Source organism: Pseudophryne corroboree, chromosome 2, assembly GCF_028390025.1.
Source record: "Pseudophryne corroboree isolate aPseCor3 chromosome 2, aPseCor3.hap2, whole genome shotgun sequence".
Lineage (NCBI taxonomy): Eukaryota > Metazoa > Chordata > Amphibia > Anura > Myobatrachidae > Pseudophryne > Pseudophryne corroboree.
In genome coordinates, this window is record NC_086445.1 from 260,946,404 (window position 1) to 260,969,575 (window position 23,172).

At 45.4% G+C, this 23,172-nt stretch overlaps 1 protein-coding gene across 5 annotated transcripts in view; it reads right to left on the bottom strand.

Moving 5' to 3' along the window:
- Nucleotides 1-23,172, bottom strand: part of CACNB3 (calcium voltage-gated channel auxiliary subunit beta 3) — a 426,341-nt gene that overhangs the window by 44,899 nt on the left and 358,270 nt on the right. For all 5 annotated transcript variants that reach the window (XM_063952739.1, XM_063952732.1, XM_063952727.1 and 2 more), the window contains one exon: nt 15,810-15,890. In XM_063952739.1, the coding sequence (XP_063808809.1) occupies nt 15,810-15,890 (81 nt within the window). The remainder of the gene's footprint in view (nt 1-15,809; nt 15,891-23,172) is intronic.

The following is a 23,172-nucleotide window of genomic DNA, read 5'->3' on the forward strand; positions in this document are numbered from 1 at the left end:
ATGGTTTTTGAGGTTAATAATACTTTGGGATCAAAATGACCCCCAAATTCTATGATTTAAGCTGTTTTTTAGTGTTTTTTGAAAAAAACACCCGAATCCGACAAAAAAAATTCGGTGAGGTTTTGCGAAAACGCGGTCGAACCCAAAACACGGCCGCGGAACCGAACCCAAAACCAAAACACAAAACCCGAAAAATTTCAAGTGCACATCTCTAGTCTCCACAGCCCATCACCAGCAGCGTGTGGTAAGCTGGTGAGAGAGGCTACTGCAGCAGAGGTCTCTCCGCTCTGCCTGCCCAAAGTGCCGGGCCGCTGCTTGTTGCGGGAAGAGGGAGTGGAGGTGGAACGGGCCCCAGCTGGCCCCTTCCAACAGGCCCAGGCCCGCTGGGTGAAATGAGCACCCCCCCCCCAATCCCCCCTGCACGCGCGCTGTGCTGAGCGGGGGGAGAGATGTGTGCCTTTAAGGGAACATGCAAATCGGTAGGAAAAATACTAACCACAATTGTCATAGGGGTATGTGCAATTTGCTCCGGTAATCTCTGAGCTGTTGATTTTGTCCCACTGCCTATTGAAATGCAAATTATACAAAAAATGACCACCATTGACAGTTGTGGCTGACCTCAGCTTACTCTAATCAATGAGAATGCAGTTGCACTGGGCGCCATGTTTTCGCAGATGTCAGATACATGCCTTGAAAACACCCATGACAGGCCTGCGTTTTCCCAACCACTCCCTACAAACGCAATGTTACCACCCACAAACGGTCACTTCCTGTCAATCAAAATGTGATCTATTTACAATTAGCCTTTCCCTTACGCGTATGTGCAATGCGTTTGCAGTGCATGCACAGTCTGCCGATAATCGCTCACTGCGTGCAGTTTCACATTTACACACAGTAGTGAATCAGGCACAAGCTGGTATCATATTTGAGCACTGGTGATGTGTTGGATGTAGACTGAGTGCAGTTTGTATGATATTCTGGGCTTTGCTAGTATTACTGGGTATAGTATACAGGTCATTTGAGCTCTAGTATATGTCACGTACTGTATTTCAGTAAATTATCTGTGCTAATCTGAAGCGCCTTATGTGTGCCAGCCATGCCCCCTGAGCTGTAGTGTGCATGTCCTTTCGACAGTCTGGCTGGAACTGAAATAGAAATTCAGCTAGCCAGATGCAGGGGCCGTGGGTGAGTAGAAGGCACCCACAGGGCTCTATGCAGTGGCACTTCTAGAACACCCCTAGTTATGGCCATGCTGATCTTTGAAAAGTAAGATGCTCAGTTACTATGCTGGACAATGAATGAATGGGAAAATTAATATTTATCTAAGACAATTATGTAAATACCTACACTGCATATCCTCCAAAATTCACTTCAAGATACTCACATAACTTACCAAAAAAAAACTCTCAACAATACCACCCCTTCACACATCACCTCTCTTATAATCACCTCCCACTCCCGCCTACTAACCTAGATCCTGTGCGCTTCCACCGAAGGAATTCTGCATAATGCCTGACTTCTCCAGCATTTCTAAATGCTTTTAACTACCCATCTCTTTATGGCGCCCATTTATAAGCAATCACATGTTCAACGACGTCTAGGCGCAATATTAGCAATCAGAATTGCATTGCAGGATATGATTATAACAGCAGGATATATCAATCTACACCTGCGCATCCCTGCAATGTGTTCAGAGCGGTAGCAGGATTCATACGCAATGGCGGTCCGCTGATCGCGCATGTGCAGCGGTGATTGCCGGGGAGGATTCCAGTTACATTTGCAATCTAACGCTATGCATTCTGGAGCATGGTACCTATAGGTGCTGCACCTTGTGTCAGAGATAGGAGGGACCTCAGCTAATACTGGAGACACCTGTCGCAGTCCCTCCATCATATATGGGGTGAAATATTTGCAGTTACCCCCCTTCCCCCGTCCCTTATTGATAAGCAGGAACCTACAAGTGCTTACCCTTCTCCCACCTATACTACTCACACATCTGTCCTAAACTTCATGAGTCAGACTCATGTTTCTGCTATGACCTTCTTTCTACTAGAATTCTCCCATGAGGAGCCAAGCAGCTGGTGAGAGGCGCCTCATTGCGGCCCAGCCTCTGAGATCAGTGACTGCTTCGGGATCTTTGACCTGACTCCCAACAACGAGTACCCAAACTCCACAAACTCAGCATCGGAGAGTGGGAGGTGATGTCAGGAGAGTCCAGCCATACTGAGAAGTGCTGTACTGTCCTGTCAGGGGAGGCTCCCAGTGTGATCTCCCCTACTCTCAACCCAGCTCAGATGTCAGTCTTCGTAACACGCAGAGACCCAGCCGCCTCACCTCCAGCTGTGAGTGTATGGAGCTGCACTTTGACGGGGGGCTCCATAGCACTGCACGCTAAATGGTCAATCTCGTCCATATTGGCCTGCATGCATAAGCGATGGGGCACCAACGATTAACGAGCGTGGGGCCGCGCATCGTTAATCGTTGGTGCCTACACACAGAACGATATGAATGAGTTCTCGTTCATTTATGAACGAGAACGTTTATATCGTTTTGTTTTATCTGCCAGTGTGTAGGGCCCATTAGATTTGGGTGGGGTGTGTTCAAACTGAAATCTAAATTGCAGTGTAAAAATAAAGCAGTCAGTATTTACCTTGCACAGAAACAATATAACCCACCCAAATCTAACTCTCTCTACACATGTTATATCTGCCCCACCTGCAGTGCACATGGTTTTGCCCAACTGCTAACAAATTTGCTGCTACGATCAGGTCTAAATTACCCCCTATATCCTTTATAAAAACTACTATGAATGTATGATTAGGAATAAGGATAAGGGTAAATTTATATTGGATGATTTATATTATTAGCCTTTATTTATATGGCGCCACTACAGTTCTGCAGCGCATAACAAAATATATAAACAAGTGGTTATAAGCTTTCATTATGTATTATAATAATTTATAATAATATAAAAGCTATGAACTATAACATTTCATTTTATTTTAATTATGTATACAGATTTACTAAATAGGATAGCTTTCAGGGGCACTCTGTGCATGTCCTACCCATTTACAAGTCACTCAAGGTATAGTATGGTAGAGCAGAGTGAAATATTTTGTAGTTACTGATACATGCCTCACATAGGAGAGGATTGGGTGAAGGCTTTGTAAGTGCGTGTGAGACACTTTAATTGGGTTCTGTTCTGTTTTATATTGTTGGTGAAGTACCTTGGAATGGAGAGGAAGGGATATATTTTTGGGGGAGTGCCTTGTAATGGACAGGTAGGAATATTACTAATTAGAGCTAGAGAAAGGATAATTAAAAAAGAGACATAGAGATTAAGTTTAGGTAATAAGGTATATGTATATATTGTATTACTGTATGCACTTGTAATAATGTCAAAGCGGTACCATATCACAAGTTGGTAAAGTATATCATACAGAACCATATTTTGTCTGGAGGATTCCTAATTAATAAAATATCTATCACAGCTTATTCTCTACACTGTTGTCGGAGTATAAGCATTGGAGGATTAACAAGGGAGTGAAATCATAATCCGTTAACCTATGTATTTAGGTCTGGGGGTTTATTAAACCAACCCCAGTGGATCAAACTGAAATTAAGCCAGGCTTGGGGGAGGCACTATTCTATTAACTTCTGAGATGAACAAATCAATGACCATCTTCATTTTATTATACTACACTGGGAAAAAAGGGTTACACTAATAAGGTTACACTATCACACATTTGTCAAAGACCATACAGGTTCCCAGGGATCACGTTGTGATATACAAACATTACAGAATAATTAAATGTCAGGCTAAACCAAAATGGCTAGGACAGGAGATGTTGTTCCTGCAGTCCAGCATTAGAATAGACCCCTGCCCCAACCACTTATATTCCTGCTACAATTCCTTAAAGCTTCCTTTAACATTTAAACCACCAATTCTTACAAAATCTTAATTATCCTATCCTTTAAAACCTGCTTAATCCTAATCTCAGTCATACCCTCTTTCCACCTATATGGGCAGGCTGGGCTGGTGTCTCCGGAGCGTCTTGGGTAGGCAGGTAGAGAATGCTACCCAGCCACTCTGATTGTGAATTCTCTACCTGTCTCCCACCCTGTAGCCAGACAGTGAATGGCTGTCAGCATGCTGATTGGAGCTATCCACCAATTAAAGTGCTGAGAGACAATCACTGTATAAATGCAGGTGGAGAGACAGCACAGAACAGCAGGAGGGGTAATTTATGATTTAACTTTTTCATTTATTCCCGTGAATTGGTGGATAAGGTCCAAAGTACATTGCTTTGCCTATAATTTTGTTAAAACAGCCCTGCAGGCAAACAGTACTGTATATTGATATATGTTGCAAATAATCCCATCACTAATTTTTAACCCATTTTGTCTGTAAACATTTGCTGTTCATACTAATCCAATAAACCTAAATTACAAGGTACATCATGTAAATGGCTGCTAGTAATCCACTTGCCCTTTTTAAATAACCCGGGCTTCCAAAATGGAGAAGCCGCCTCCCCCTTCAAGGAATGGAAAACCCTGGGAATATGTAACATAGACCAACTCCTTAATCCTAAATCCCATAAACCATTAACATATGTAGAGGCCCTATCTAAATTCCCTGATATTGGTCCACAGAATTTTGCTTTTTTTCAAGCCCAACATTATATAAGTAAAATTTCCAAATTGATACCCACAACTGATTGGGGGAACCAATTAGATTACATATTGATGAGACCAGAACAAGCTAAAGGGGCTATCTCATTCTACTATAAACAGTTCCACACCGCACTAGACCATTCGGTATACAAAACTGGAATAGCACAATGGTTGGAACACTTCCCCAATCTAGAAGTAGAGGGGCTATTAAGCATGCTACATTTTTCAATAACCACGTTTCCAGCCGCCAAATACACTGAAATGTACCTAGGCATATTCCACAGATCCTACATTTCTCCCCACAGGGGATTCATGATAGGCCTACTAGCTGACTCTTCTTGTCCGAAGTGTGGCCACCCCTCTGCCGACCTATATCATTGCTTCTGGGCCTGCCCGCTTTTGAGAAGGTTCTGGTTAGCAATATGGCGCTTTGCTTCTCAGCGATTAGTGAGTTACACTCCCCTTACACCGGAATGGGCCATATTTGGAATTATACCCCCTGGCATTAGAGTTTCCAAACCTGTCAGGAGATTGTTGTTGGCAATTTCCTCGGCAGCTAGGAAAGCTATCCTGCAAATGTGGGTCCATAGCTCTGCTCCGACACTGGAAATGTTTAGGGACAAACTTTTTTTTATCTGCCATATGGATTGGCTGGAGGCCTCACTGCAAAAAGAGTCTCGCACGGAAATCTTTTTTGAAACATGGGAGAGTTTTGTTGAAACACTTCCTATACACACTAAGGAGGCCATTGGTCAATGCTTTCGCAACACACTTTGGTATGAAACCAGGGTCTTTCTTGGAGACCCTCCCATAGAACTTGATGGCGCTAGTTAGATACCCCGATGTGTTCCCATCTCTCTGTGAATATACGACATATTTATAGAGGATATCTGGTATTTTTGAATTTTATGCAAACCGCTTGTATACTGACTCCTTTTTAAGTCATATATTGTATTTGGTAAACACCATGATATATCCGTCTGTCCTGCTGTTACATTCTTAGACTGATACTTACAATGTCATTGTATCTATTGTTATTTTATTCAAAGAAATGCTTCAATAAAGAAAGAAATGTTTAAAAAAAAAAAAAAAGGCTGCTAGTAATATTCAAAGACAAAATGAGTGCAGTATATGCCTAAAGTGTGTTTCCTGTGCATGTCACCTAAATGAAAACAGTAGTTGTCTTTATGAGCTAAGAAAACTAAACGTCACATTACTTAGATGCTCGGCCACAAGCCCCAACAATGTCACACGCTCTTAGTAATTTTTAAGATACCTCCTAAGGAACTCTAATTTTGCCCACCAAAAGTCAGCCTTTTCCGTATATGTCTTACGGGTAAATAGTTGTATGGTATAAGAATCTTTACATACAGTATGCCTAACTGGCTGTTTCCAGATTTCCTTTCATAAATCAGAAACTTCCAGTGTTACATAGTGGCATGATATTGGAATTCTCTTTCCCTGTAATCCCTCACACAATTTCAGTCCTCCATGCGTCATCTTTTTACCACATTCAGCATATGACAGATGTTCTGGTGGGTGACAAATATAATAATAAAACAGGATATTGGAAATAATTCAAATGCTAAATAATAGGAATTTAATACCTACCGGTAATTCCTTTTCTCCTAGTCCGTAGTGGATACTGGGGTCTTGTACTTTAGTACCATGGGGTATAGATCGGGTCCACTGGAGCCTGGCACTTTAAAACTTTTAGTGTGTGTATGTGTGTGCTGGCTTCTCCCCTCTATGCCCCTCCTCCCTGACTCAGTCTAGGAAAACTGTGCCCGAGGAGACGGACATAATATGAGAGAAGAACAATACAACAGCGGTGAGGCAACAAGCCAACACACAACCATGAGTGAAAGGAGGGCGCTAACCAGAACAGAGAATAGCAACACCAACCTAACCCAGATAGCACGGCTATGCCAACAACAAAATGGGACCGCAACGTTGGTTCAACCCAATACTTACACAGGTAAGCAGGAACGAAGCACTGAGGCGGGCGCCCAGTATCCACTACGGACTAGGATAAAAGGAATTAAATTCCTATTTTCTCTTACGTCATAGTGGATACTGGGGTCTTGTACTTTAGTACCATGGGGAAGTCCTAAAGCTCCCAAATGGGTGGGAGAGTGCTGAGACCCCTGTAAAACCGCCTAACCAAACTGAAGGTCATCCTTGGCCAAGGTATTGAACCTACAGAATTTAACAAACGTGTTCGAACCAGACCAAGTAGCAGGTCGGAACAATTGTAGGGCCGATACACCCCGGGCAGCCGCCCAGGAAGACCCCACCAACCTCGTCAAGTGGACCTGAATAGACTTCGGTAAGGGCAGAGCTGCCGAAGTATAGGCCTGTTGAATTGTCAACCTGAGCAAACGAGAAAAAGATTGCTTGGAAGCTGGCCGACCAATTGGAAGCATCGTAAAGGACAAACAGCGAGTCAGATTTCCGATGACGGGCCGTCCTTTTGATATAAATCTTCAGAGCCCTGACCTCATCCAAGGACTCAGGACCAACGGAAGCGTCAGACAACACTGGAACCACAATAGGCTGATTCACATGAAAACCTGACACCACTTTAGGAAAAAACTGAGGACGGGTCCTAAGTTCCGCCCTGTCCTCATGGTAAACCAAATAAGGGCCCTTACAGGACAAGGCACCTAATTCAGAGACACGCCTGGCAGACGCCATCACCGTCTTCCAGGTGAGAAATTTCAACTCCACCCTCTGTAAGGGTTCAAACCAATCTGATTGGAGAAAGGACAGAACCACATTGAGGTCCCACGGAGCCGTGGGAGGTACAAAGGGCAGTTGCATATGAAGAACTCCCTTTAGGAAAGTCTGTACTTCTGGCAACATGGCAAGCTGTTTCTGGAAGAAAAAGAAAGCGCTGAAATCTGGACGTTGTTGGAGCCTAAACGTAGGCCCATATCCACTCCCGCTTGCAGGAAAAGTAGAAAACGACCAATTCTAAACTCCACAGGAGAAACCTTTCTACTTTCATACCAGGAAACATACTTTTTCCAGATACGATGATAATGTTTTGACGTAACCATCTTCCTGGCCTGGACCATGGTGGAAATAACCCGAGAGGGAAGACCCTTTCTTGCTAGAATCTACCTCTCAACTTCCAAGCCGTCAAACGTAACCGCTGTAAGTCTGGATAGACGAACGGACCTTGCTGAAGATCGTCTCGGAGTGGTAGAGGCCAGGGATCCTCCAGAGTCATAGTGAGGAGGTCCGAGTACCACGCCCGTCGAGGCCAATCCGGGCAATTAGAATTGCCTGAACACTTTCCCTTCTTAGCCTTTTTAGCACTTTGGGGATGAGCGGTAGAGGAGGGAACAGGTACACAAACTGGTACATCCACGGTGAGGTCAGCGCATCCACTGCTACAGCCTGTGGACCCCTTGTTCTGGAACAGTAACGGCAAAGCTTCTTGTTGAGACGAGAAGCCATCAGATCTATCTGCGGACAGCCCCACCGGTGAATTAACTGTTGAAACACCTGGGGATGTAGGCCCCATTCCCCCGGATGGAGGTCGAGTCTGTTGAGGAAGTCCGCTTCCCAGTTGTCCACTCCTGGAATGAATACGGCTGAGATGGCCCTTGCTTTGGTCTCTGCCCAAATGAGAACCCTTGCCACTTTTCGCACTGCCGCTCTGCTTCTTGTTCCCCCTTGTCGGTTTATGTACGCCACCGCCGTGGCGTTGCCCAATTGAACCTGGATCGCCTGATCCTTCAGGAGATAAGCTTGCAGAAGAGCACTGTAATTGCCCTGAGTTCCGGGAGGTTTATCGGCAAAGCTGATTCCTGAACTGACCACAACCCCTGGAACTGGGCCCCTTGGGTTACCGCTCCCCAACCCCGGAGGCTGGCATCCGTTGTCAGTAGAATCCATTAGTGAATATTGAGACTTCTGCCCTCTACCAGGTGAGGAATTTGAAGCCACCATAATAGAGAAATCCGTGCTTTCAGAGATAGGGACACTTCCTTATGCATATGAAAGTGAGAACCCGACCATTTGTCTAGCAGATCCAGTTGAAACGGTCGGGCATGAAACCTGCTGTATTGGATTGCCTCGTACGCAGCCACCATCGTGCCCAGTAATCGGATGCAAAGATGAATGAACACCCTGCGAGCACTGAGTACCGAACGGACCATAGCCTGGATAGCCTTGCCCATCGGGAGAAACACCTTTTGAGATACCGCATCCAGAATCATTCCCAGGAACTGAAGACGTTGGGTCGGTTCCAGGTGAGATTTCTGAAAATGTAGGATCCATCCATGATCCGTAAGTAGGCGAGTAGTCAGATCGATGCTGTGCAGTAGCCACTCCCTGGATACAGCCTTTATTAGGAGATCGTCCAAATAGGGGACTATGTTCACTCCCATCATGCGCAGTTTCAGCATCATCTCCGCCATGACCTTGGTGAAGACCCTCGGAGCTGTGGCTAATCCAAACGGTAGGGCCTGAAACTGGAAATGGTCGTCCAATATGGTCAACCTGAGGTAAGCCTGATGAGGGGGCCACATGGGAATGTGTAGGTAAGCATCCTTGACATCCAGAAACACCAGGAACTCCTCCTCCTCCAGAGCGGACACCACCACCCGCAGGGACTCCATCTTCAACACACGCAGATACGGGTTTAGAGACTTCAGGTTCAAGATGGGGCGCACCGAACCGTCTGGTTTGGGAACGACAAAGAGACTGGAGTAAAAACCAATGTTGCGTAACGGAGAAGGTAGAGGAACTACCACCCCTGTCAGCAAAAGTTTTTGAATAGCCTCTTGCAAGGTAACTTTTTTGCTGCGGGTAAAGCTGGTAAGCCCGACTTGAAAAACCTGTGAGAAGGTAATGCTCGAAATTCCAGCCGGTATCCTTGGGAAATGAGGTCCCTCACCCAAGGATCCCGGCAGGACTCCGCCCACATGTGGGCGAAGTGTTGAAGGCGAGCCCCTACCTGAAAGTCGCCTTGCTGCTGGGGCCAATCATCACGCGGAAGGCTTAGCGGCAGGGGATCCAGTGGTCTGGTCCAGGGAGACAGCAGGTGCAGATTTACAGGACTTACCACAAGATCCTCTTGAAGTGGTAGAGACCCCTCAGCCCCTGCCACTGAACCTTGCCACACGAAAAGGACTGCAAGGAGGGTCCGGTGTAAGAACGTCTATCAGGTGGCGCAGCCGACGCCAGATAGGTAGACTTACCCACCGTTGCTTGGGAGATCCATTTATTTAATTTGTCTCCAAAGAAGGCATCACCTGTAAAGGGAAGATTTTCCACACCCTTTTTGGAATCAGCGTCAGCCGACCACTGACGTAACCACAGAGCGCGCCAAAACAGCCATAGCAGTAGTGCGGCCATTTACCTTACACAACTCTTTAATAGCCTCGCATATAAAATTTGCAGCATCTTGTATACGTTGCAGCAGAGTAATCACCTCATCCCGGGGTAGAGTCTAAACCATCAATAACATTATCAGACCACTTCACAACCGCCCTGGAGATCCACCCGCAAACTATTGTGGAGCGTTGTGCTGCGCCTGCTGCCGTATAAATTGCCTTATGCATTGTCTCAATTTTACGATCAGCTGGCTCCTTCAGGGATATAGCCCGAGGAACAGGCAGTACCAATTTCTTAGACAATCTGGATACAGATGTATTGTCCGAAGGTTTTTTTTTCCCCAGACCTTCCTGTGCTCAGCTGGAAGGGGAAAGGTAGATAAAAACCTCTGAGGAATTTTAAATTTTTTATCAGGGTTTAACCAAGCCTCTCTGGCAAGGGAGTTTAACTCTTTAGACTCCGGAAAGGTAGCTGAACTCTTGGGTCTAACATTAAAGTATAACTCCTTATCTGGTTCCGCCTCCTGAACCGGTATGTGGAGGACCTCTCTTACAGCAAAAATAGAGCCTCCACCCCAGGGGACAGAGAGCTGTCCTCGTCCATATCATCATCATCATCCACATCTGGATGATGATCATCTGGAAAGAATCAGACCCAGACCGGAGAACCTGTGGCAGTGAGCGTTTATGTGAAGCCACTAGAGGGGGCTAAGAAGTCTTCTTGGTATCTGCTGCTTTAGCTACACAATCAATGGAGTGTTTAAACACCTGTCTCTCTTAGCTGCAGCTAATTCTGAATTTACATTCTGAATCATGCTTTTAAAGCTATCCAACCAATCAGGTGCTTGTGAACTGTGTCCCTGTGGAGATAAGGAACATTGCTCACACATAAGTGACCCCGCAGAAGATGGGGTAGAGTTACAAGCAGCACACATAACCATGTCTACAGATATCCTTCACAATGGTAATACAGCACAGCTCACTCACCCAACACCTCCACACAGATCCTAGAGAGCCCCTGGAGAGTCACCGAGGAGCGGACACCAGCACACAGAACACAGCAGCACAATGTGTTAAAGTATGTGTATGACCTGATAGTGCGGCGGCTCTACCATTGGTGTGCTCCCCCCCTTCCTATGACCCCCTGGTACCAGTTGTACTGCCTGTGACAGCGTGGGTCCTGTAGGTGCAGCGTGCATGCAGCCTGTCAGATCTGCAGCAGCAGGAAATGGCGCCTTCCCACCACTGGTCCCGCTCCGGAAAGCCCCGTCCCTTGTAATAGCACGCGGTCCCTGCAGTTTATACTGGCCACGTTTAACAAGAAAATAGGATTTTGATAACCTACCGGTAAATCCTTTTCTCCTAGTCCGTAGAGGATGCTGGGGACGACATCAAGACCATGAGGTATAGACGGGATCTGCAGGAGACATGGGCACTCTAAAGACTTTTCATTGGGTGTGAACAGGCTCCTCCCTCTGTACCCCTCCTCCAGACCTCAGTTGTAGGAACTGTGCCCAGGGAGACTGACATTTCGAGGAAAGGAATTACTTAACTAGTGGTGAGATATCTACCAACTCACACCCTCAACCATGACGCACACATGGCATTCAACATAACAGACGCCAACAGGCATGATTTTAATTGCAGCAACATGCTGAAACTAAGATAACACAACTTGTGTAACTGTAATAACTAAACTGCAGGTAAAGTACGCACTGGGACGGGCGCCCAGCATCCTCTACGGACTAGGAGAAAAGGATTTACCGGTAGGTTATCAAAATCCTATTTTCTCATACGTCCTAGAGGATGCTGGGGACGACATCAAGACCATAGGGTCTATACCAAAGCTCCAGTACGGGCGGGAGAGTGCGGATGAGCCTGCAGCACCGATTGACCAAACTTTAGGTCCTCATCGGCCAAGGTGTCAAACTTGTAGAACTTAGCAAATGTGTTTGACCCTGACTAAATAGCTGCTCGGCAAAGTTGTAATGCCGAGACCCCCCGGGCAGCTGCCCAGGATGAGCCCACCTTCCTAGTGGAGTGGGCCTTTACTAACGTCGGTAACGGCAATCCAGCCATAGTATGAGCTTGCTGAATCGTATTTCTAATCCAACGTGCAATAGTCTGCTTGGAAGCAGGACAGCCAATCTTGTTGTGATCATACAGGACAAACAGAGCCTCTGTTTTCCGTATACGAGCTGTTCTAGCAACATAGATTTTCAAAGCTCTAACCACATCTAGAGACTTTGAATCAGTGAATGTGTCAGTAACTACTGGCACCACAATAGGTTGGTTTATGTGAAAAGCAGAAACCACCTTTGGAAGAAAATGTTGGCGAGTTCGCAACTCTGCCCTATCTTCATGGAAAATCAGGTAAGGGCTCTTGTGAGACAAGGCCCTCAATTCAGACACCCGCCTTGCGGATGCCAATGCCAAAAGCATCACCACTTTCCAAGTGAGAAACTTGTAGAGGCTCAAACCAATCCGATTGAAGGAACTGCAATACCACGGTAATGTCCCATGGTGCCACTGGAGGCACGAATGGAGGCTGGATGTGCAGAACCCCTTTCACAAAGGTCTGAACCTCTGGAAGAGAGGCCAATTGTTTTTGGAAGAACACTGACAAGGCCGAAATCTGGACCTTGATTGATCGTCTCCACACCATCCTGCAAACAAATGGAGAAAACGTCCTAAGTGAAACTCTTCCGTAGGAACTTTCTTGGATTCACACCAAGACACATATTTTCTCCAAATACGGTGGTAATGTTTTGACGTTACTCCCTTTTTGGCCTGAATAAGGGTGGGGATGACCTCCTTAGGAATACCCTTCCTGGCTAGGATACGGCGCTCAACAGCAATGCCGTCAAACGTAGCCGCAGTAAGTCTTGGTACACACAGGGCCCCTGCTGCAGCAGGTCCTCCCGAGGAGGAAGAGGCCGAGGATCTCCTATGAGTAACTGCTGAAGATCTGGGTACCAAGCCCTTCTTGGCCTGTCTGGGGCAATGAAGATTGCTCGAACCCTTGTCTTTCTTATGATCCTGAGTACTTTCGGGATCAGCGGAAGTGGAGGGAAAACATACACTGACGGAAACACCCATTGGTGTTACCAGTGCATCCACTGCTACTGCTTGAGGGTCTCTCGACTTGGAACAGTATCTCTGAAGCTTCTTGTTGAGACGAGACGCCATCATGTCTATTTGAGGAACTCCCCAAAGACTTGTCACCTCTGCGAAGACTTCTTGGTGGAGGCCCCACTCTCCTGGATGGAGATCGTGTCTGCTGAGGAAGTCTGCTTCCCAGTTGTCTACTCCCGGAATGAATATTGCCGACAGAGCTTGTAGATGTTTTTCTGCCCAGCGGTGGATTTTTGTCGCCTCTGCCATTGCTGTTCTGCTTTTCGTTCCGCCCTGCCTGTTTATGTATGCGACTGCTGTTACATTGTCCGCCTGGATCTGCACGGGACGGTCTTGAAGAAGATGTACCGCTTGTTGAAGGCCGTTGTAAATGGCTCTTAGCTCCAGAACGTTTATGTGAAGGCAGGCTTCCTGTTGTGACCAACGTCCCTGGAAGTTTTCTCCCTGAGAGACTGCTCCCCAGCCTCGGAGACTTGCATCTGTGGTTACTAGGACCCAGTCCTGAATCCCGAACCTGCGTCCCTCTAGCAGGTGAGAGCTGTGCAACCACCACAGGAGCGAAATCCTGTTTTTTGACGACAGGATTATCTTTCTGTGCATGTGTAGGTGTGACCCCGACCACTTGTCCAACAGGTCCCACTGGAATACTCTGGCATGGAACCTGCCAAACTGTATGGCCTCGTAGGCCGCCACCATCTTCCCCAACAACCGAATGCACTGATGGATCGACGCACTTGATGGTTTCAATATCTGTTTTACCATTTTCTGGATTTCCAGAGCCTTTTCCAGCGGAAGAAATACTCTCTGAACTTCTGTGTCCAGATTCATCCCGAGGAAAGACAACTTGACGTCGGTTCCAACTGTGACTTTGGGTAATTTATGATCCACCCGTGTTGTTGCAGTATTGACAGGGAGAGGGATATGTTTTGTAATAACTGCTCCCTGGATCTCGCCTTTATCAGGAGGTCGTCCAGATAAGGGATTATATTTACTCCTTTCTGACGAAGGAGGACCATCATCTCCGCCATCACCTTGGTGAATACCCTCAGCGCTGCGGAGAGACCGAAAGGTAACGTCTGGAATTGGTAATGGCAATCCTGAATCGCGAATATCAGATAAGCATGGTGAGGAGGATAAATGGGAACATGCAGGTAAGCATCCTTTATGTCCACCGACACTAAGTAGTCCCCCTCCTCCAGACTGGCAATCACCGCCCGCAGTGATTCCACCTTGAACTTGAACCTTTTCAGGAAGAAATTCAGATCTTTTAGATTTAGGATCGGTCTGACCGAGCCGTCTGGCTTCGGAACAACAAAGAGGCTTGAATAAAAACCCCGCCCTTGTGTACCAGGACTATAACCTGGTCTTGACATAATTTTTGGATTGCCGGTGTTACTGCTTCTCTCTCTGGCGGAGAAGCTGGCAAGGTCGATTTGAAAAATCGGCATGAGGGAACGTCTTAAAACTCTAGTTTGTATCCTTGGGATACTATTTGCAACACCCAGGGATCCAGGCCAGACAGAATCCAATCCTGGCTGAAGAGTTTGAGACGTGCCCCCACCAGAGCGGCCTCCCGCAAGGGAGTTCCAGCGTCATGCTGGGGATTTGGCAGAATTAGGGGTAGACTTCTGCTCTTGGGAACCTGGAGCCGGTGTGGGCTTCTTTCCCCTTCCCCTACCTGCAAAGAAGGGGGAACCTCTCGCCTTTTTGTATTTATTGGGCCGAAAGGACTGCATTTGCGGGTGATAGGTCTTTTTTGCCGATGCAGGCGCAGAGGGCAAAAATGTTGACTTACCTGCGGTAGCCACCGAGACAAACGCATCCAGGCCATCGCCAAACAAGGCCTCACCTTTATATGGGAGAGCCTCCATGTTTCTTTTGGAATCTGCATCCGCATTCCACTGGCGACTCCATAACGCCCGCCTAGCCGATACTGCCATGGTAGCGGCTTGTGAACTCAAGAGTCCAATATCCTTCATTGCTTCCAGCATGTAGGCGGCAGCGTCCTTGATATTCCCTAACTTAAGGAGTATCTCATCTTTATCAATCGTGTCAATTTCTGATGACACGCTTTCTGACCATAAGGAATGACCGCATAAGGAATAACGCATCCTGATAAATCACATCTTCCACAGGTTTTCTCCAGCATGCAGCCTTAAATTCAGACTTCTCTAAGCTACGGTTAATCAAATGCATACTGTCACGTAGCTCTTTCACCCATGTAGGCTCTTGGTGTGCCGGTAGCGCCACCACATTACAACTCTGTGTCCCTAAAATGGCTTCCTCCAGGGAGGAACTCCCTGCCTCAGACATGCCTCATACGTGTACACCACACTCACAGACACACTGGGACTTATTTTGGGGACAGACCCACAGTAAAATCTGTCAGAGGGACACAGGATAGGAGCAGCCAGTTCAACCAGCACACACATACACACACTAAAAGTTTTAAAGTGCCAGGCTCCAGTGGACCCGATCTATACCCCATGGTACTAAAGTACAAGACCCCAGTATCCACTAGGATGTAAGAGAAAATAAAAATATAAACCATTTGCTCCATAACTTCTAATATATTACCTTTTAAGTCTGTTAATTCACAATTAAAAAATCAAAACAAAATCTGCATCTCTTTCCCCCCTCCTCATTATTTACCTCATATCCTTTGAGGGAAGGGCCAACAAGAACCACAGGTCGCATGGATGGAACAACATCATACGGTGCGACATGCTCTGTCTGAAAGGCAAATAGATTCCTTTAGCAGATGGAATATTGCTGTAATATTCTACAAATTAACAGATGTGTGCTAAGTGCTTAATGGAAAGCCTGCCAGCATCTTGCCATTGCAATTAGTGTTTTATGGTTACAGCACATAATTAATATTGGTCTGGAAGCAGTCTAAATTAAACCCTGCAGTTTATACTGACTATAATATAAGCATAGCTACAGTGATCTCTAACTATTACATAGTATTAAATGTGCAGATTTCAGTACATATCTAGGAAAATGTAAAAATATTTAGCGAAAGTAACAGCATTACACATATATAAGGCAAAATATTGGAAAATGGAAAATCAAGTTACGGCGTGTACTATATTTCCACGACTCCTGAATGGGGTGGTCTTCAGTTTGCCGGCTGTCGGGATCCCGGCGCCGGAATCCCGACAGCCGGCAAACCGACACTTTTTCTCCCTCTTGGGGGTCCACGACCCCCCTGGAGGGAGAATAAATAGCGTGGCGCGCACCATGCCCGCAGCGTGGGGAGCGCAGTGAGCCCGCAAGGGGATCATTTGCGCTCGCCACGCTGTCGGAATGCCAGCGGTCGGGATCCTGGCGCCGGTATGCTGGTCGCCGGGAGCCCGGCCGCCGGCATACCGTACTACACCTCCTGAATGTGCCCCCCTCTGCCCGTGCTCCTTTTCTCAGTCAGTCATACATTCCCTCAGTGCAGTATAAGAGATATTATATTATACAGCTGGGAAACAATGCAGAGGTTCAGTCAACAAACTGCATGACTAGATAAGATCTGACTGACATCCATATAGCAAATCATTCAAACTGTCCATAAAGGGAGAGCAGGAAATGCAGAAAACGTGTAAGCCCTGTTGTTTCTAGCACTCTTGTTATTGGGGTCCCTCCAGAATATAAATCATCTCAAAGCCAGTACAAATGGTTTATATTTCATATATATTTTATATAAATTACTACAACTTGTCTACTACCTTTCAAAAGTGTTTGTTTAGTAGGTCATTGCTCCTGATGTCAGCAAGTGGGCAGGCGTTAGGTTGGGGGTCTGGGGTTACGTTAGGAACCATTTGGAATCTGTTTTATTTGTGTTTACCAGAACTTGGAATATTGTGCTGCTGTTTTAAAGACTGTCTGTAAAACCTGACCTGCAAATCTTGCATGAGTTTTGTAACTTGCCTGAGGAAACAGTGAGTTGAGCTGTTATACGGCCTATGTGATTCGTGTGACTATATATGTATATATATACACATACATATATATATATATATATATATATATATATATAAATGTATATCATGGTCCGCACAACACTATCCACATTTCATGCAGGGTGCCCGGTTTGGGGTCATTCAAATTAAATACTGCCACACCATGAGGCTCCAACTGGGGCTTATGTTGTAGAAGAAACCAGCACTCCTTAAATGTCCAAAAACACGTTTTTATGCCAATTTGAATAAAGTAACAAACTTTTTGTGCAAAACAGCAGCTTGAAAATACAGTTCCATCAATTCATGTATGTCTTACATATCCAGAATCATGCTGGGGATACGTATCAGACCCAGCTGGGTCTCCCTACAGCTGTTTCGGCTACCGCCGTCTTCAGGGGAGTTGTTTGAACTAATGTGCCAAGCTCCTTCTATTTATACACACTAAATTACCATGATGTGCTCACCTGTCCTCATCGTTATCCCGAGTACCGCCCGGTGTTGTACAGGGGCGTGTGTGTGGAGCTGCCCGGATACCTGGACGGCCGCCTGTGACGTCATCCGGTCGCGCCACATTCTGCACAAGCGTCTCCCAGTGTCCCGTCCGTTGCCATGGGAAGGTCCGTTCCACCCCCACACGCCACGTGACCGCGACGCGTGAGTATGTCACACACCCCCCAGGCACAGAGCGGTTCACTCATTGGCCTACTCGTCCTAGCTTGCCGCCCTCCTAACATGGCGTACAGCCCATAGCCTCCCTATCACCTAGCAACCCGGCCTCACCACCCCGCCCACCCGTAACGGCAACAACGGAACAACACAACGTGTAACAAACCTATTATGCCTAAATCAAACATGTCGTTCCCCAAAAAAAGAGACTGACAATTATGCGTATACATTACAGCACAATTCCAATTAGGGACCTATTAATCCTACCTATCTGGATGGCCGTTATCACCCATAAATCCTCCTTGCTGTGATATTCACATCTTAGGGCTGGCCATATAACGATATGCTATCGTATACCCACAGGTCAGCCCGAATTGGCTGAGCCTTCAGAGGGGAGCCTTCAAATGTGGCGGCTGTGCCAATTGTATGTTTATGCTGACTGGCAAAGAATTTCTGCATCCCGAGCTGGGAGCTAAACATATACTAAGATACAGAATGACTTGTGATACCCGTTACGTGACGTATATTATCATATGCCCTTGTAAAAAAATATACGTGGGCAAAACAATTCGGATGCTCAAAGAACGAATATCTATGCACCGCTCATCAATCAAAAAAGCACTACAGATATTGGAACCCAGCACGCCACCGGTGGCCAGACACTTTGCGACCTGTGGTCACAAAATGAAGGACTTTAAATTCATGCCTCTTGATCATGTACCACCACTGAGGAGGGGTGGAGATCGCAATAAACAACTACTAAAGCAGGAAAGTCGATGGATTTATTTGCTGAATGCGATGGCCCCAGTTGGGCTTAATGAGGAATTAGTTCTGTCTTGTTTTTTATAGAAGTTATGTGGTTTTGAGGCCAGGTCTGCTGTTTACATTTTTAGTGTAGTCTACTAGCTGATACCTTCTCCACACAGATACTCCCGTTCGTGTTTTAATGTAATGTATATGTAATTCGTTATTATTTTATTTTCAGTCAATTTTTTGGTTTGGATTGGTCTATATGCGTATACACTTACTATATAGGAGACCTGTGGGTATACGATAGCATATCGTTATATGGCCAGCCCTAAGATGTGAATATCACAGCAAGGAGGATTTACGGGTGATAACGGCCATCCAGATAGGTAGGATTAATAGGTCCCTAATTGGAATTGTGCTGTAATGTATACGCATAATTGTCAGTCTCTTTTTTTGGGGAACGACATGTTTGATTTAGGCATAATAGGTTTGTTACACGTTGTGTTGTTCCGTTGTTGCCATTACGGGTGGGCGGGGTGATGAGGCCGGGTTGCTAGGTGATAGGGAGGCTATGGGCTGTACGCCATGTTAGGAGGGCGGCAAGCTAGGACGAGTAGGCCAATGAGTGAACCGCTCTGTGCCTGGGGGGTGTGTGACATACTCACGCGTCGCGGTCACGTGGCGTGTGGGGGTGGAACGGACCTTCCCATGGCAACGGACGGGACACTGGGAGACGCTTGTGCAGAATGTGGCGCGAACGGATGACGTCACAGGCGGCCGTCCAGGTATCCGGGCAGCTCCACGCACACGCCCCTGTACAACACCGGGCGGTACTCGGGATAACGATGAGGACAGGTGAGCACATCATGGTAATTTAGTGTGTATAAATAGAAGGAGCTTGGCACATTAGTTCAAACAACTCCCCTGAAGACGGCAGTAGCCGAAACAGCTGTAGGGAGACCCAGCTGGGTCTGATACGTATCCCCAGCATGATTCTGGATATGTAAGACATACATGAATTGATGGAACTGTATTTTCAAGCTGCTGTTTTGCACAAAAAGTTTGTTACTTTATTCAAATTGGCATAAAAACGTGTTTTTGGACATTTAAGGAGTGCTGGTTTCTTCTACAACATAAGCCCCAGTTGGAGCCTCATGGTGTGGCAGTATTTAATTTGAATGACCCCAAACCGGGCACCCTGCATGAAATGTGGATAGTGTTGTGCGGACCATGATATATATTTATTTATTTCCTTGAACTGGATTTGGACTGCACCGCGATTTTAATTATATGTTGTTAGATTGTTGTATGTACTTTATAGTTTTGCACATTGTGCATATTATAGTGCTTTGTTTTTTGTTCTCTGAGTGCACACGTGTTTAACGATGGAGTTTGGTGTCGGCGACATCACTGGGACCAAGAGATTTCAAGATAAAGATATATCTAAAATACTTTTTTCTAACACTGACCAGTTGGCTTTTGATCAGGACAGCCCGCAGGAAGTTCATACTGATCTACTAAGGTTGCGTAAGAGATTGGTTGAACTTGAACTTCACGGGTTGACATTATCTCAATATCATAAAGAGAATTTAGTCCCGAGAGGTTTTAGAATTAAAAATCAACCTACGTTGGGACGTAATTGTAAGGAATTTTGCAGACAATGGTGTTTGATCCTGAATCAGTGTAGTTTTGATCTAATGCTCTTGGTTATCCAGCAGGTGAACGCCGACATCAAGGTTGTGGAGAAGGATATCAAAGCCTGTGAGATTGCAGGTTTAGATATTATTAAAGCCGATAACAGCGTTGACTGGTTAACTAAATTGGATGAAAGTGTAGCGACATTCAAATCTGACTTGTTAGCTTTTAAGAAAGGTAAATATAAGAAAGTCAAAGAGGATTATAGGGATTTTCGAGTGTATCCCTGGTTGATACCTCAAACCAACAGACGACAGTGGCAACAGGGTAAGACGTTTAAAAGACGAAAACCCAGACAATTTACAGATATTGAATCTAACACATCTTTGAGTGACTCAGATAATTCCAGCAAATTTAGACAATATTTTTTAGGAGACAAAACGTCTTCACGCAACAAAACAACATCAGAAAAAGAGCTAGAAAACCCTGCAGGAGAGGGGGTGTCAGGCATCAAAAATCAAAGAGAAAAATACCCCAGGACGACCCGCAGATAGCCGTGTTTAATTTATCTTCATATAAATTGACTGACTCAGAGGCTGCGGTATTAGCCAAGGGTCTGTCTTTTGTTCAAACTCATCGACAGAAACCTTTTGATTTTGAGGTCGAATTCTACAGGTTTCACAGGCAGCTGCGTCTCAAAGACTTCTTCAATAAGCGAACAGCCTCTGAGTATAAATCAACTCGCTTTAAAATTGCCAGCACTTTTGATCCGCCCTCAACTAACGCATCAATCGAGACCTTTATGCGTTTAGTGAGGATGGACACGATACCGATTTTACGGAAAAGTAGGATCAAATATTCAAATTTAAATAAGGAGGAGGCATTAGCGATCAAAACTCTAAATAATAATGCTGACATTGTGATACGCCCCGCCGATAAAGGCGGGGGCATTGTTATAATGAATAAATCTAAGTATATTGAAGAAGTAATGAGGCAGCTGTCAGATGAAACCTGCTATAAAAGACTTCAGTTTGACCCCACATTTAAGTTTAAGAAGGAAATTGATTCCATTATTCAATTAGGCTGTAATAACAATTGGATAGATGAACAGACCGAGAAATTTCTTGTTCAGGACTACCCGAGGATCCCCCTCTTGTATATCCTACCAAAGGTGCACAAGAGTCTGGTGGATCCTCCGGGTAGACCCATCATCTCCTCCAGAGGGTCATTGGGACAACCTTTGTCACAATATGTCGATTACCATTTACAACCTGTAGTTCAACATACTCCCTATTTTATTAAAGACACCTCTGACTTTATAAATAAATTGGAGCAATTTGGACCACCGCCAAGTGACTGTCTTTTGGTGACGTTAGACGTCTCTAGTTTATATACTAGTATCGACCATTCGGAAGGGATTGAGGCAGTTAGGAGTGCTATCACCACCAGCTCACACTATGAGGGTCCACCAGTTGATTTTTTGTTACTACTGATTGAGATCATTTTACACAAGAATTATTTTTTATTTAATAATTCCTTTTTTCTGCAACTTCATGGGACGGCGATGGGGTCTAATATGGCCCCATCGTACGCCAATTTATTCATGTACAATTTTGAGAAAAACAATATCATGAATGATGTAGATTTTGCAAAATACATCTCATTTTATGTTAGATTTATTGATGACCTCTTCATGCTGTGACTGGTGGTGAACAAGCACTGATTCAATTCGTGGGGAAGTTGAACAGCAGACCTGGTTCTATTAGGTTTACTTATCGATTTAATAAGGTAAAGATGGAGTTCCTAGATGTATTGGTAGGAATTGATGAAGGAAGGTTTACCACAAGTGTTTGTTGGAAACCCACAGATAAGAATACGCTTCTTCTAGCATCCAGTTTTCACTCCGCAACCACTAAAGAATGGACTCCCTTACTCTCAATTAGTAAGGGTGACGCGTATTACTTCGGATCATACCAAACTGCCAGAGGCTCTAGCTAATATGGGGCGAAAATTCATTGAGCGGGGTTATGACCCATTGAAGTTAAACAAAATGTCTGGGGCTTAAACGTGAGGACCTGCTGGTTTCTAAAAAGAAAAGTGCGGAAACAGAACGTCTGGTATTGACAAGCACTTACTCGATCACGTCGGGTCTTGTCAAAAAAGTCTATACTGAAGCACTGGCACATTGTCCAGACGGATCCTGCTTTGAGTAGATTATGCGCCAATACACCCCTCTTTAGCTATAAGAGGAGCAAGAATCTTAAGGAACGGATCTCGCAGTCTGACATTAGCCCTGGTGTGATGGGAAACCCGAATTGGCTGAGCCTTCAGAGGGGAGCCTTCAAATGTGGCGGCTGTGCAATTGTATGTTTATGCTGACTGGCAAAGAATTTCTGCATCCCGAGCTGGGAGCTAAACATATACTAAGATACAGAATGACTTGTGATACCCGTTACGTGACGTATATTATCATATGCCCTTGTAAAAAAATATACGTGGGCAAAACAATTCGGATGCTCAAAGAACGAATATCTATGCACCGCTCATCAATCAAAAAAGCACTACAGATATTGGAACCCAGCACGCCACCGGTGGCCAGACACTTTGCGACCTGTGGTCACAAAATGAAGGACTTTAAATTCATGCCTCTTGATCATGTACCACCACTGAGGAGGGGTGGAGATGGCAATAAACAACTACTAAAGCAGGAAAGTCGATGGATTTATTTGCTGAATGCGATGGCCCCAGTTGGGCTTAATGAGGAATTAGTGTTGTCTTGTTTTTTATAGAAGTTATGTGGTTTTGAGGCCAGGTCTGCTGTTTACATTTTTAGTGTAGTCTACTAGCTGATAACTTCTCCACACAGATACTCCCGTTCGTGTTTTAATGTAATGTATATGTAATTCGTTATTATTTTATTTTCAGTCAATTTTTTGGTTTGGATTGGTCTATATGCGTATACACTTACTATATAGGAGACCTGTGGGTATACGATAGAATATCGTTATATG